Below are 16186 nucleotides of genomic sequence, written 5' to 3'. Positions count from 1 at the left end.
GTATAGAGAAAATTATCACAAAAGAATCAGAAGCTAGGCATACTGGAAGCCTGGCACTGGTCAAGTTTCAGACACTACACATTCAAGCCCCTCCAACTGAGACTTGCGCCCCCTTTAATTAGCAAACATTTAGGTAAATAATTTATGCTAAATACATTTATGCTAAATATTTAGCTAAATATACATTTATGCTAAATATTTATGCAAACATTTATGCTAAATACATTTAGGTTGCCCTTTGTTCAATTCTCAGAGGAACTGGGGTATGAATGGCTGGCCTAATAAAGTCACTGGCTCAGAAGTGACACTGTAACAAGAGACAGAGGTAGGCAGAACTTAAGCAGATTTCAGAATGAAGAAAAAATATAATTCCAATCAATAACTCTGAATTAGTTTGAGACCACATCACTGTTTTGTAACTATCAAGGGCAAATGATGCTAGTGCTCAGGCAAGAGTCCAGATAGGAAGCAGAAGCTGAGGTGTCCCCCCCCTTTTTTGTTCCCATGCCATTTTAGAAGGCCTATTCCAGTCTTGTTCTCCTTTAAAGTATCCTATATTTATAGAATTTCTAAATAAATAGAAGATATTAGATCACCCATTATGGTTTTTAAGCTACTCCGAGTAACAACCATCTAAGCCGATGGCATTGTGCCTATCCTTTGTGTAAGGGCAGCTGTTCCCATTGGGCAGGGCACTGCAGGCCGCTGTCTTGGCAGCAATGCCGCAGTTCTTGAGGAGGTTGAAGCTGAAAGGGCTGATGGCGTCTTTAGGTGGAAAAGGCTTCATGGTGGAAAGGATAAGTGCCAGGCAGTCGGCAACGTCCTTGTTGGGGGCACAAGCCAAGGCTGGGGTATGGCCTGCAAAAGAGAAAGAGAGAGAGGACAACTGATACCCAAATTCAAATCCAAAAAATTAAACTCAGGCAAGAATGCCACCGTAGTTTTCTAGCAGAGTTGGATCACTTGCTCAGTTCACCTTGAGGACTACAGTGGGCCCTCCTTATCCATGGCTCAGCATCCATGGGATTTGGATATATGTGGATGCTGAGCTTGTGGCTGGAGGGCCTCAGTGACCTCCCAAATATGACCACAAGTGTCTTTCAGAAGGCACTTCCAGTTTGCCAGGGCCCCCCCCCCCCAAGTGATTTCACTATCTGCTGAATTCGGTATCCATAGGGGGTTTAGGAATGGATCCCTCACGGATACTGAGGGACCACTGTATAGCAAATACATGCCATGAGTTGGTAGGGCCATTAGGCATGTCAATATTTAGGAACATAGGCAGCCACCTTGTACTGAGTCAGACCATTGATTCATCAAGCTCAGGCACAGACTCTAGGATTTCAGGCAAGATTTTTTTTCACTGTCCTACTTGGAAGTGTCAGAAACTGGACCTTGGACTTTCTTCACGCATGTGCTAGACCCACTGGGCTACAGCCCATCTTCAAATATCCTTTTTAAAGATCTTTGCACTTTTTTCCCTCCCTTCTTACCTCACTGGTGTGATTACACTGCCACTGTAAGAGGCATTATCATAACTGACACCTGCTGATTTTAGCTTTAAGTTCCTCATAATGCCAGCTAGATTCCCAACCAGCTATTAGAAGATATACATAGGACCTTAACTAGCAATCTCAGGCAAGGGATGTTACCCTAATAACCTAAGATTACATCTCCTGTATCTTTACATCTCTTGTATCTGTATCTTCTTGTCAGCAAGGCGGCTTAATTGGCTTAACTGATTGAAGCCAGAAAGCTTCAAAGAGATGTTGGATACAGTTTGGAAAATCTTGGGAAAGGGAAGGAAATCACTTCCAATATATACGTGGGAAATCCATTCACAGGACTCTCTCCTTCTGAAGTTTGCAATACTTTCAGGGCACCTACACAACTTCTTCTTGAGAATTTCATGCACACAGAGCTCAGGTAACGGTGCATGAGAACCATTTCCCTAACATTCAAAGGAAGGGGGAAGCCTTATGAATGTCAAGAATTCATCATAGCAAAAATTTACCTTTCCTGTCCCATCACCCACATGCAACAAATGTAAGGGATTCTTTAGGTCCCAAGAGACAAGAAAAGAGGGACCCTACTAAATCAGCCAGTCATGTTGTCCCTTTGAACAACATAAAACTGCCTATTTCACAAAAATATGAAATTAAATCATTGTAATCTATACAGTGCCATCAAAGCAATCTTGTGAATCACTGTAGCCTTTAAAGTTCCAAACACATACAGAACAGCACATTTTTGTGTGTGCATATAATGGTATTAAGATGAAAAGCTAAACATTCCTCTTCTACATACACATGCATGTACACCCAGATTAAGAGCATGACATTCAAAACAAATGGAAAGAAATGAGAGGCAGATATTCTCACTCTTGTTTCAAATCAAGATATGGGATACATGCAATACCACCAAACAATCTCCCCCACCCAGCCAAGCAAATTTCACACTTCAGCCAAACTCACAGATGTCACCAAGAGATACACTGAATTGTACCTGACCCCGCCTGTCTGGAAGAGCTTCCAAATGTGAGGAATACGCACCTTCTTCGTCCACAGCAAGCACAGTGGCACCTCTGCTCAGCAGAGCCTGAACAACAGAGGCCAGTCCGTTTCGAGCTGCAATATGGAGCGGCCTGACCATCGCAGGAAGAAAAAAGGGAGTGCGTTATTAGATGAAACCTACTTGCTTGGGGGAGGGAAGAATTCCCTCCTCTTGAAACTGAGGGCATTCGAAGTTAACCTCACATATATTAAGCAAGGAGGATAACTTGCAAGATTCACTTACTACAGGAAGAAAAATCACACAACTCTATTCTAGAACACAACCCAAGTTTTTCCTCCAATACATTTTATAACTTATAAATTATAAAACTTACAATTAATATTTTAAAAAACTATTATAAATACCATAAATACTCGCCTATAAGTAAAAAAAAAAAAGTATACCTAAAAACTGGGCCTGAAAACCTAAGTCGACTTAAACCCAGCTCAATGCGGTAAATAAAGTAGAAGCTTCTGAGAACTTCTGGAAAATTTAGCAGCTGTCTGGTGAAGTGGGGGAGGGTGAGACTGGGCTGAGAAGCAGGACACAGGGGGTGAAGGAAAAAGGAGAATTTTTATTAGTAATTCTGGTATTCAGAGGTAGCCATTTAAGCTTCTTCTCCAGGCAGGAAGAGAAGGTGCTTATAGGAATTGTAGTCTGTATGAGGGTTGCTGCTATGGAAGTGCAGCACTTACTCCTCACAAAGCCTCCTCAAAACTGACATAAGCGCCTTCAACTCCCTTCCAGTTAAAATGCCTCCTTTTTTTTCTTTCTGCTGCTGCTATGTGTAGCTGTGCTTGCTGAAGCTCGTTCCTTTTTGCTTGTCTCTCTGCTGTGAATTGAATTGCACTCTCCCAGTTATGTGTTATATGTACAGCATCTGGCTTAACAAACCAGGCACCTTAAAGAAGGATTTGACCAATGGTTCTGCTGGCATGTCGTTTAGAGTACACTTACTCTGACAGTGTTTACTAAAAGGTTGTGAATACCACAATTTAAAAAGTAAGTGAATAAGATATATCATATGATCTGTTACTAAATTTTTAATAAATTAGATACTGTACAGTTCTTAGGTAACAATTACTGGTAGGTTATTTTTCAGGATCTGGCCTTGGATAAAATCAGACAAAATTATAGTCAGGCATCCCCCTAAGTATTTTAAACCCCTCCCCCGACTTATCTGAGGGTCATAGAAAATTCCATGATTTTTGGCTCAAAACCTGCCCTTAACTTATCTGCGAAATCAACTTGTAGATTAGTATCTATGGTATATATAATTATAAAATTTATGAATTATAAAAGTTGAAAAAGATTGTTAAGCAGCATGGACATGACATTAGATTTCAGAAGAACAAGACAAGTTTCCATCAGTAATCTCCATTGTTCAATTACTTTAAAAGAATGAGTTACAGAGTTATTATTCCAGTGAGAAACAGGAGACCTGGTGCCCTGAGGAACTATTACTGATCACTGCACCATAGGAAGAAGTGGGGTGGGAGGGCTTACACATGATTATATTGCCACTGGGTTCAGGGATGATGAAGATGAAGATGATGCCCAAGATGAAGAAAGAATTTTAAATTCTGGAGCATCCATGGCAAGAGTTTAATTCTTCCTGGGTCCCCTTACCCTCAGAAGCATCAAATCTCTTTTATCAAATTAAGAATGTTCAGTCTATTCCCAAATGCAGGTTCTTTGTCAGGTAACAAGATACTTCTCTTTCCTCAGTTCTGTAAAGTTACAATGTTGTTTGACAGAAAACTGAGAGAAGTGGGGGAAGAAGGAGGAACCATTTTTCATTTTCACCAGCTGCGCAAATACTCACATCTGCAGAGCACTGTTAGTTGCATTGATAAGGCCAAGGTCTTGGGTTTCCCCCAGAATCAACAAGGCACACTTTTCATGACCCTGGAAAAAGAAGTTAAGAAATGCTTTGTTTCAAAACAGGTGTCTTTGAACAGTTGCATTTCATTCTACATTTCAGATGAGGAACAGAGTGCAGACTCATGTGCCTCCTCTTTTGCTTCCACTGCCTACAAACTATAAATTAGAGCAGTGTTTCTCAAACTGAGGGTTGAGACCCACTAATTGGTCACGAGCCAATTTCAGGTGGGTCCCCATTCATGTCAATATTTTATTTTTAATATATTAGACTTGATGCTACTAAGGTATGTGACTGCAGCTGGGGAAATGTTAAGAGACCTGTACTTTTAACAGGCTACTCTGTTTATTCTTTTAACTATGATAGTAAATGGGACTTATTCCTGAGTAAGTGTGAGTAGGATTGCAGCCTAGGACTGTTAAAATTCATTCTGCTTGATGACATCACTTCCAGTGGGTCCTGACAGATTCTCATTCTAAAAAGTGGGTCACAGTGCTAAATGTGTGAGAACCACTGAATTAGAGGATACCGGGATGTGAGGGGCAGAGGAGAGAAAGCCTCATAGCATGTTCCTGATCCTCCAAATTACGAATTGATCAAAATGTGACATCCGAACCAGGTCTGCACATGCACATGTATGAAGAAGAATGTTTTATTTGAAACTGTGATGCAGAGTCTCCTTGTGGGGGAAAACAGAGACGACATTTTGTAATATCTGGGTTTGGGGATGTATTCAAACCCTTGGGTATAATTCACAAAGTACTACTAACGAAAGGAGCTGAAGGCTTGGTGGCCCCCAACATAAGTTTTTCATATTTGTGTATCTTGTGCGCACGCACACACATATGTATGCAGTAAAATCTGTGAAATCACATAAGATGGTTTTCTAAAACAAAGCAAGTAAGTCATCGTTAGCACCAAACTTGCACCTTTAGATGGCTATTAGATTAAAAAAAAGCTAAGCCAGTGCAACTCCAAGGCAAAGTGCGAAATGTTCTTAGAATAGTTTTTCAATAATATTGTATTTGATACCTATAATGGATTCTGAGAGAGCTTTCAAAATAAAATCAAGATGTTTTTAGTCCTCAAGGTTTGCAATGATTGTCGCAACACCCCAGTTTGAGAACCTCTGCATTACCCATTTACACCTATCGCTCCCACAATTTTCCTTGCCAACAAAAACCCAAATATGCAGGAAGTAAACTAAGCATATTTGGCAACTAAGATTTCAATTGTTTATTTAAAAGGTGCAATTGGGATTTGTTTGGGTGGAAATATATGGATGCCCACAGTCTCTCTCTCAATCAGAATGATACAGAATCCCCTCCACCTTAGCATTAACAGCTACATCAAAAGATAGAAATGAATGTGCCCTGAGCAGGTCTCTTCTTGCATACTGTACCTTACTGCAGGCCAGGTGAAGAGCTGTGTTCTTGTTGACATCCAGCACAGTTAGATCTGCTTTTGCTCTGTACAGCAGAAACTCTGAAAATGGGTGGAGATTGCAAAGTGAGAGACAAAGCACAGTGTCATCAAAATTTTAGGCTGTACCCCAACACTTTCATACGTAAAATGCCTTTCTTCCCACTCTACAGGCCACCACATCATCTTACATGCATTTTAAGACTACGGCCTTGTAAGCAGACCTTGGGAAAGGTTAAAATCCAACAATGAAAACAAGACAGGCACTGAGCAGAGGATTTGCAACACACCAACTGCTGCTGTCTGGCCATTCTCAGCAGCCATCATCAGAGGGGTCCTTCCCAGTTGGTCAGTCACGTCTACCTCGGCCTGGTGGTGCAAAAGCATCTGTAAACCATGGATGTTGTCTGCAAAGGCAGCAGCGTGAAGGGGGGTCCTGGGATGAAAGAGGAATAGTTACTAACAAACAAGGACCTGGCCAGCTACCACCAAAAAAGGCTCCATTTCTACTTGTATGGTGGTTAGAAGTTACAGTCCGTGTGGAATACTGTTTCTTCACTCTGTCAGCAGTGCATTAACATCTAAGGATTTTGCCATACTTCCCCAAAGGAGTAGCTCTATTGCAGGAATATCTAATTTTCCTAGCACCTGCACAATAACGTTTTGCCATTGTCAAAATTCTATTCCCCCCCCAAAAACACACACAACCACTGCGACCAAGAATGCTATGTGGGATATAGTTGTGCAAATGCCACGGGCATCTACTGAATGTGCATGGGACACTATTTATTACTAACATGGTAACTTCTTCCTGTTTATGTGGTTTTGTGAACATCCCTGCTTTTATTTTTGCCTTCTTTACAGTCTTCTACAGTCTAATATCACACTTTGACATTACAAAATATGCAGGGTGGCCATAAAAGACAGCAACTCTGGTCCTCCTCTCTGCTCTCGTCCCAAGCACATGATGGAACGTGATTTTATTCCAAGCTTCCCCATCCATGTCACTGCAGAGGTCAGGAAAGTTGGAGTGCAATGACATCATATTTTCCTGGATTACATGTTCTGGGGGAAAGCAGAGATGAAGGGCTACCATTTTGGTGAAAGATGCGTGACTTCTGTCACTGTTCGACTTTAAGAAGCTGGCAGCAAAGTAAAGGCCAAACCTAATCTTTGCACACCAGATTAGCAATCCGATAACTAAGCTCCAAGTTCAATGCTATCTGATACCAGCAGTCTCAAAAACTTCATCCCCTACAATTTCTCTAACATCTATGCCAATTTCTTGAGGAGTCATTCCCTATCCAAACACAGGCCTCAGCAGTGATGTCTGAAGGGAACACAAGTAGGAGGGGCAACATAGCTAGCATATCTACCAGTGCAATCAACAGGATTGTACTCTCACTCACCTTCCTTTGGCATCTCTGCTATTAACAATCTTGGCACCCAATGCTTCCACAAGCATTTCAGCAGTGCCATCCTGGTTGTTAATTCTGCAGAAGGAAGAAAATGTGAGGAGCAATTAATTAATATGGCATAGCTTCATTTTTCTTCTGCAGAAAGCAAAAAGGAGGAGAGATGCAAATGAAGCACATCACTTACATACTGCATATACATATGAGAAGGGCTATACATAGTTCCATAGCACAGCACACATGTAGAAAGTTCTGGTTTCTATCCTTGGCGTCTCTAGTTAGACAGTTAGCAATACTAGGAAAGTCTTCTGCTTGAGATCTGGAAAACTACTAATCTGGATAGGCTGGCCTTGATATACTTCAAGATTGGGCGCTTTCAGAGTAGTATGGTTGTAGACATCCTTGATATACTGAATCAGCCCATTAAGCTGTAGTAGCCTCGTATATATGTGAGTGCTCATTACTCACTCACATGTGCGTGTCAGGGTTAACTCAGCAGAGAGTTGGCCACTTTTAATGTGACAAAATTTTATTCACTGAAAGTTAGAGCTACTTATACATTTAAGCAGAGGCAATGAAAATAGTCAGGACACTGCAACATGTGGACAAGGCCCTATCCACTGTTACCAAAACTGGAAATACAATTCTAATATCCTGAGCTCACCTCTCTTTTCAGTCAGGACAAATATGGGAGCTAAATCAGTATAGCAATTATCTACACAGTTCTGTTGCCCAATACTTGGATTGCATGCTGGTCCTGGGAGAAACCTAAATTTCTATGAGAGTCAAACAAGGTGCTACATGAAAGATCTGCAACTGGAACTTTCCATGTGTTTCTTTTTTTTTTCCCTCCAAAAGCAGGTGTTGGGGTGCCCAATTTGAATGGTGGCTGCAGTGCACATAGGTTAATGCACATGCTTTCCTCAACACAGCTAATAGGGAAGTGGGTGTGCATTAAGTAAAGGAATCAGCGTGGAGACAGGGAGTTAAAATCACTGATTCCAAAACTTGGCTGCTTTTTGGAGAAAGAAAAAAGATGCAGTTACAGAATTCCCATCTAACTTCAGTTTGGCCTTGACTCAACTTGCAACTGGTGAAGTAAGACATGTAGAGTTGACATGAGCCCTCTAGTGGCTTCCATAAAGACTACATACATAGAACAAACATTATCTTCTATATCTACTATTATATTCAGATTCAGGATTCCTCCCACAACTATGATATAATATTTAGAGCATATCTACTGCACAACGTAAACCAATTTCAAACCTGTTTAATTGTGATAACTCCTAGCCAAGAAGATCTGAGAACACAGGAGAGACAGGAATCTCCAACTCCAATTCCAGGTGCTATGAGTTTTGCTTATTTAGCACCCATGCTGCACTGTTGTCCTGAACAAGCTTTATAAATAAAAAATTATTCCCATGCAATGATGCATCTTTTGACACACTGCTTCAAAAAGAACAAATCTATTTGAGATGGAACAGAAGTTCAGACCCTCACTGCTGAACTTCTAACCTTGTTTCCATTCTAACCTTGTTTCAACTTCACTCACCACTATTCACCCAAGGAATAACTGAAAACTTACACTGCACAGTGCAATGGAGTAAAGGGGTTTCCTTCTAGGTATGCAAATGGATTGTGTTCAAGTAACAATTCAAGACAATCTTCATGCCCTGGAAAAGGAATCAAAGATGAAAGGGAACGTGATCAGAACATCATCTATCTCCTTTAAATTAACGAGCAAAACCAAAAGATGCCTTTAGCCACCTGGCCATTTCTCAAGTCCTTGGGCTGTTTTTATGCTGGCAATAACAACTAGTATAAACTGAGAGTTGGTGGCCTAGAATTTCTACAACTGGCTTTAGCACACTACAGAGTAACAACCTGAGACCATTGTAGAGGAGTTACAGAGATTCTTCTTTTATGCATTACTATATTTTGCACTTAGAAGACATTATACTAAGTTGTAGACTTATGTACAGTTCATTCTGTCTGCATGTTTAACTTTACCCAGAATTTGGAATTTTTAGATAAAACACCAGGATGGTCAGAATGAAAAAGGAAGCTCAGGGACAAAGTCACAGAGAGGTATGACAGAGATACCTCTAAAGCAGGTGTGACAAACTCATGTCATACAGAGAGCCAAAAAGCATTCGTAATGCCTGCTGAGGGCCAGAGGTGATGACATTACACAGGTCAAAACCAAAAATAAACACTCTGTTCTCATGTAGAAACTCATTAGCGGCTAATGACAGGAGAAAATACACAAATCTTGATCATATTTCAAGATATGGGAGAGCCCAATTATCATGTGAGCCACCCTTTCAGCAGTGTCACCTTAGCACTGCTCAGCAGCTGAGAGCCCAAGGGCCATATAAAAAGCTTTCGCAGGCCGCATCCGGCCCCTGGGCCTTATGTTTGACACCCCTGCTCTAAAGTGTCTAAGGTAGCATTTCCCAAACTGTGGGTTGTGTCGCAATTCACAAGTGGGTAACAACTCAATTTCTGGTAGGTTGCAGAATCCTGCCCGGAACCTGCACTTCCAGGTTGCTGAGACTCTGCTTTCCAGACTCTGGCCCACTCTATTACATCACCGTTAACGCTTCTGGGTTGCCAAGCTCTGTGCTGAAGAAGGGTTGTGGGGCAGAAAGGTTTGAGAACCACAGGTCTAAGGCTATGCTGTACACTTGTATCATGGAAAGTAACACCAGGAGCCTGGGGCTCCTCCCTCTTTAATTTAGCCTTGAATTTAAAATTTCTGTCTCCACCTCCTAAACCTAACTTGCAGATCCTATTCCTTGTGCTAAGCCCCTATTTGTGTGCTATAGCTAAGTCAGTAGAGGCAAGCCCAAGATATGATGGGAGAATGGAAGCCTCTGTGCCTGCTCCTTAAATGTTGTTTCTGCCAAGCCAGGGGATTTCAAGCTGTGCTCTGAGAAATTCTGGGACTCTTCCAAAGCTAACTGAGAAGGTCAGTAATTGCAGACAAGCCCCTCTGTACTTTAGTGAGCGTGTTGTTACCCACATCTCTTGTGTCACATGCAGCACCAGCTAGCTCATTGTATGTATTCCTAAACCACTGTCCCAATTTGTGAGATCCAACAGGTATGGCCTATGCACAGCAGCCTATGTACCAGTAGCACAAACCTGAGAATCCACAGCTGGGATTCTGTTGCAGATGAGTCAATGTGGAAAAGATTCCTCAAGGACAGAATCCTTGTAAACTATTGATCTCCACAGCAAAACTTGTATCAGTCTTAGGCATCCGAAAGCAGGGTTACACATTACAAATTCAGTGTTCCATTAGCAGCGATATGAACAGATACTTAGACTGGCTCTCACCTAGTCACAGGAAAGGACCACAGGAATCATGCACACCCTTGAAATTCTTACCGCTGTAAGAAGCCCAGTGCATTGGTGAGTAGCCACTATAGTCCACCACAGAGTCCAGAGGGTCAGTAGAGAGCGCTGCCTGCAGCAAGGTCCTCAGGATTTCGGAATGCCCACACACAGAGGCAAAATGGATCGGGGTCCGGCCCTTGAAATCCCGACACAGTACAAAGGCATCATGGTCCAGCAGTGCTGCAAGGCAGTCTTCACAACCAGTCATAGCCTGGGAGTAAACAGCAGCAAGTAATGAGAGAACGTGCCCAACCCAAATACTATCACTGGGCTATCAAAAGGAACGTTAACAATAATAGGACATCTGCCCTTTGGAAGCACACTAAGACCTCAAAGAAAGGTTCAGTTAGTAATTCTACTTCAGATGTATGCAAAAGGCAGAGATATTTTAATAATTCTGTCCAAATTATTTGACAGTAAATAAACTGACACCATCTCATTAACCCAGTGGTACTCAAACTTTTCTGGCCAGCGGCTCCCTTGATCTCCGTGGCTGTTGGCCATGAATCCCCATCATGTTCCTGAGGGCTGGAAGTGACATCTTTAAACAGGAAGTGGCCAGAAATATTAACTATATTAAATTATAATATAATATTAAATATATTAACTATATTATTATATTAATCATATCATTAATTAAATGTAGATCTTAAAAATATATTTATACACAGCAATATACATGCTTTATAAATGATCAGCTGCTGATCACTGTTGAAGACAGGATGCTGGAGTAGGTAGATTTTGTCTGGTCCAGGATTTTTTTTAACTTTGTAAGCATACCAATAGAATTGTTTTATCAAATGAACTTTGTGAACAACCAGTCTGATCAACACTGCAGATATGCGCATGGCCTCTGGGACACCAAGTGCCTCAGCAACAAAGCGCCAGGTAAGGCACCACGAGTTTAGCATCTGTGCTAGGAGAAGGGGAAGGCAAGTGGACCTCTGAGTTTTGGAGGAGAGGGAAGACTCCCTGAGTTGTGAAGAGGAGAGGAGGAAGAGAAGGAGAAGGTAAGTGTACTCTTTCTAACTCTTTGTCTTCTAACCTTAAATCGACCTTAGATCAACATTGCAATTTAGCTTTACTTTAGCTTTACCTAAGTTAGCACCTAATCTAACCTGAGGGAGGGATTCTAAAGTCCAGCAAGTTGGGGCACAGGAGCTAGGTGAGGGCAATAAAAATAGATACATAAGTGTGTACAGAGGTCCACTCTGAGCAGGAGCTGAGTCCTACTTGTGAGTAAGAGCCCAAGGTACAGGCACTTGGAAAAATAAATAAAACAGATAAATAAATAAATAAAAATAAAACAGAGGAGGATAAAGTGGAAAGCAAGTTTTTCTACTTGGTTTAAATTAACCCTATACTTAACCCAAGTTAAACTTAATCTAAGTTAGAACATAATCTAAAGGTTCAGTAAATTAGGACACAGTATCTAGGTGAGAGCAAAGGTGCACATTTAATAAAAGCAGGATTTTAGCAGGGCTAAACAGGATTTAAACCTTAGTGCGTAAGTTCTGCCAAGCCAAAAAACTCTTAAACCAGTTCAGTTTAAATTCAAATAAAAAACCAGCCTCGGAGTGCAGGGAGAAGAGGGCGGGGTGACAGCAGCAACTCCCGTTTCTTCTGCTTTTAAAAAAAACGCAGATGACAGGCAGAAGATGGGCTTGTATTTTGCCCAGGGGTGTGACTGTATCACTGTGAGAGGACATCCCGCATCTCCCCTTTGAGTTCCTGGTGCCTCCCTAAAGAGCCGCGCCACACAGTTTGAACAACACTGCATTAACCAGTAAACTCCTGTACTTTGTTAACAACAAAACTCTGAGACTATAAACCACTTTAAAATCTCTATTTCCATATCTTCTTTTTCACTCTGTTCTGACCAACCTTCCTTCCCCAAATCTAAACTTATTCTAACTGCCTTGATATGCTCCTGTCCATTACAAGAGCTGGTGTAACATAGTGGCTAAGAGACTGAATGAATGAATCAGGACATGTTTGGTTTGATTCTCACATCTGTCATGAGCTCACTAGGTGACCTTAGGAAATTCACTCCTCAGCTGCAGCGAACAATCTTCAAAGAGGGAACTAATATTCTGAAAGATACTGAGTTGTGTTAAGCATTAGTTAGGGAAGTATAACAGCTCAGAACTTTGCATGCAGAAGGTCTCAGGTTCAATTCCTGGTAAGGCATAAAAAAATCCTGTCTAAAATCTTAGCAAGCCGTTGCCAGTCTGCGTTGGTAATATGGCGCTAGAGGGACCAATAGGCCTGACTGTCAACATGAGACACCTTCCGACACAAACAGCATGTGCAGAAATCTCTGCAGGGTTCTGTAGGTAGTCTGCGAAACTGGAAGCAGTTCTTCCACATACCCCTCGGTGCAGTGCAGTCCTGCCCCTCCTGTCTGCTGCATCCACTGTAGATCCCTTCTCTAAAAGGAGGTGAACACAATCTACATGGCCATTCATGATCGCCAACATCAACGGAGTTCTGGAAGAAAAGAAAGAATGGCTCAGGCACAGAAAAACTAGTATCTACACAGTTTAACTAGCTTATCCCCATTTTTGAGAGCTTCAGGTCTTCCAGGATGATGGCTGAATCTTGATTGTTAAAATAAGTCTGATTTAAAGCAGGATTGCTTTGAATTCTAAACCAGTTTCTAGAAATAAATTAGCAGTTTCATGGACAGAACAGGCTTGCTGCCCTTTATTTCTGAACTGCACTTTTAAATAAAACCTAATATAAGTAAACTGCTTTGAAATTATTTGTCAAATGCAATCTATGCACTAAAATAAAAAGAATATTTATAAAATACCTCATTAAAATTTAAAAAGAAACAAGTTACTGCAAACCCAGGAATGTGATAGATCTACTAGTCTTACAGGGATTACTATAGTATTACTAAATATTTAGGACAATGAAAATACAATGTGAGTACCAGTTGCAACAGTGGGAGAGGGCTATTTGCCTACATGTTCTGCTTGTGGGCTTTCCAGAGGCACCTGGTTGCCCACTGTACGAAACAGAATACTGGATTTGATGGATCTTAGGTATGATCCAGAGAGACTTTTCTTATGACAGGTGGGAGTCAGAATTCCCAGTTGCCATCCTCAGCTGGCAGCCGCAGAAGAGGTGGTCAAGGAAGAACAGCCAGCCCTAGTGGGTAGCTTATGAGGAAAAGGCTCCTAGGTATGGGTCTGCATAAAAAAAGCACACGACCCTGTACCTCTATGTGTTTTCTCTAATGAAAGAATAAAGGTCTTCTATCTAGAGCAGCATCATTCAGCATCATTGTAGTAGTACTACATGTGCACTTAAGAGAAAGAACCAAGAAAAAGTTCTATTCTGCAAATTGCATTAAATTCTGGAAATGAAACAAATGTGCAGAATCTCTCTTAATTCAGAATACAGTGGTGCCTCAGCATCCACAGGGTTCCATTCCCTGAAACCCCACGGATTTGTATAACCAAATCTGCGGGTTTCAGCACCTTTAACCCTCCAGAGGTTGTGCCTCAGAAGGCCTTATCAATGCCTAAAACATAACTTCTGGTCCCGTCCCGTCCCCCGAAAACTGGAAGTTACCTTTTAAGGCCTTCTGAGGCCCATGGAGGCCACACACAGTCTCCACAGATCTCAGAACACCGTCCAGAGGTGACCAGGTGACAGCACAAGTCTCCTCTGAAAGGTCCAGGTCGGGTTGACCCTGCAGGTTCAGGACCTGCGGGTAGTCAAATCTGCAGTCCCCGAATCCAGAGATAAGAAGGCCTGACTGCAGTATGTTCTGCCATATTTACTAGTTACACTAGCAGTTATACTAGTAAATACTAGTTATACTAGTCTACTAGTATAGACTAGTCTTGCCACTAGTCTACTAGTTATACTAGTAAATACTAGTTATACTAAATACTAATAGTAATAACTAGTAATAGTTATAATAAATAGCAAATACTAGTTATACTAGTATATAAGATATACTATCTTATTCTGGCTTTACTAATCATGTGAGAAGCACAAAGCTATGCAGAGCACTGAAGACCCCTCCTATTGACTAGCTCCAGGTCCATCCTCAATCAGATGTCCAGATGTTGTCCAGATGTTCCTCTGGCTTTTGAGATTTCATTAAGTGCTGCTCACATGCTGGGAATTTACAAACAAATGGGCTAAAAATATGTTCTATTTTTAAAATGAAAAGTGAGATTCCCAGGAAGTTGATTTCAGCACCAATAAACCCCCCCCCCCCCAAATCTTGGTTTTCAGACTTTCCATGGAATCTTGGCATAAACACAGCCCTGATTATCATCATCTGTATGGCAGTTTGGGATCCCTGAACAACAGAACAGCTATCAGCTGTGTTTACACTGACAAACAAAAGAAAAAAAAAAGAGGCATAAAAAAAAAAGAGGCTTAGCACAAAAGCCAGTGGAAACTCACTGTCCATGGACGTCCATGACATCAGTGATGTCGACTCTCTCCCCACTGTCAATGAGAAGATGTAGGGAATCGGTGTTCCCGTAGGCAGCTGAAAGACATATAAGAACAACCAAAAAAAATGCACAAGATTCCTCTTCTAATAGTTTCTCAAATTCCTGTTTCAACAAGGACGTTTGCAAGAATAACCAGAAAGAAAGCCAGCACCCCTTCACAGAAAGTGCTTGGCTCTTACCTGCAGCATGTAGGGGTGTCCACTTCTTCTTTTTCTCCTTCACAAGAGCAGAAGCACCATGGCTGGTGAGCACTTCCACACACTCCGTGGAGCCCCTCTCCGTGGCAAGATACAAAGCTGTTCTCCCTTTGTGGTCCCGCACATCCAGGTTCACCAGGGTTTCAGCAAGCGTCTTCAGGGCTTCACAGTGACCGTTATAGGCCTGAATGCAAAAATGTAGTTAGTTCTGTGCGTGTTCACCTCTTTCACCTTACCTAAATGAATCAACATGCTGATGTTTGCCTTGAGTTCAGACTCTCTCCCCCTCAGTGTACCAGACACAATATTGGCACTCAAAAGATAATCACTGTAACTGTATAAACAGCTGACTCTTTACAGTAAAGACAGAATACGAAATACCAAAAATCCAAGTTTGTGACAGATAGACTTACAGCTAAGTGCAAAGGGCTGACTGGAATGGTGCTTTCCACATCGTCCAGGCAGTTAAAAGACATTTCCAGGAGCTACAATGAAAAAGACAGAATGTCAATTCCCAGCCATACAGACACTTCAGCTAGCTTCCAGATCTGCCAAAAGTAATAATGCCGAGAGAGAGAGAGAGAGATACACACACACACCCCTTCCTTGCACAGGAAATTAAGTGTTTTGTCAAGTCCTCAATGCATTGTGGGAATACCAAATAGAACAACTCTCTCATGAATTTTTGACTCTAAGAGAGCAATATAACTCTTCTATGTACGTATGCATGCATGTATGTATGAAACCCAAGTGCTTTCTAGTTTCATTTTCATGTAGAAAACTTTATTTTTACTGAAACAGCTTTTGACTAATGCCTTTTGGGAGTTC

At 41.5% G+C, this 16186-nt stretch overlaps 1 protein-coding gene across 1 annotated transcript in view; it reads right to left on the bottom strand.

The window, feature by feature from the left end:
* Positions 1-460: 460 nt before the first annotated feature.
* Positions 461-16186, bottom strand: part of ANKRD52 (ankyrin repeat domain 52) — a 53376-nt gene continuing 37650 nt past the window's right edge. The window contains exons 17-28 of the mRNA XM_066613836.1: positions 15772-15843; positions 15341-15542; positions 15109-15196; positions 13050-13167; positions 10669-10888; positions 8861-8948; positions 7267-7350; positions 6148-6293; positions 5838-5920; positions 4379-4461; positions 2553-2644; positions 461-858 (exon numbers count right to left, since the gene is read on the bottom strand). Of these exons, the coding sequence (XP_066469933.1) occupies positions 614-858; positions 2553-2644; positions 4379-4461; positions 5838-5920; positions 6148-6293; positions 7267-7350; positions 8861-8948; positions 10669-10888; positions 13050-13167; positions 15109-15196; positions 15341-15542; positions 15772-15843 (1521 nt within the window). The 3' untranslated portion in view covers positions 461-613. The remainder of the gene's footprint in view (positions 859-2552; positions 2645-4378; positions 4462-5837; positions 5921-6147; positions 6294-7266; positions 7351-8860; positions 8949-10668; positions 10889-13049; positions 13168-15108; positions 15197-15340; positions 15543-15771; positions 15844-16186) is intronic.

The sequence above is a fragment of the Tiliqua scincoides genome, chromosome 2 (assembly GCF_035046505.1).
Source record: "Tiliqua scincoides isolate rTilSci1 chromosome 2, rTilSci1.hap2, whole genome shotgun sequence".
Classification (NCBI taxonomy): Eukaryota; Metazoa; Chordata; class Lepidosauria; order Squamata; family Scincidae; genus Tiliqua; species Tiliqua scincoides.
Note: the sequence above shows the minus strand (reverse complement) of the source record. Positions and strands in the feature narration are given on the sequence as shown.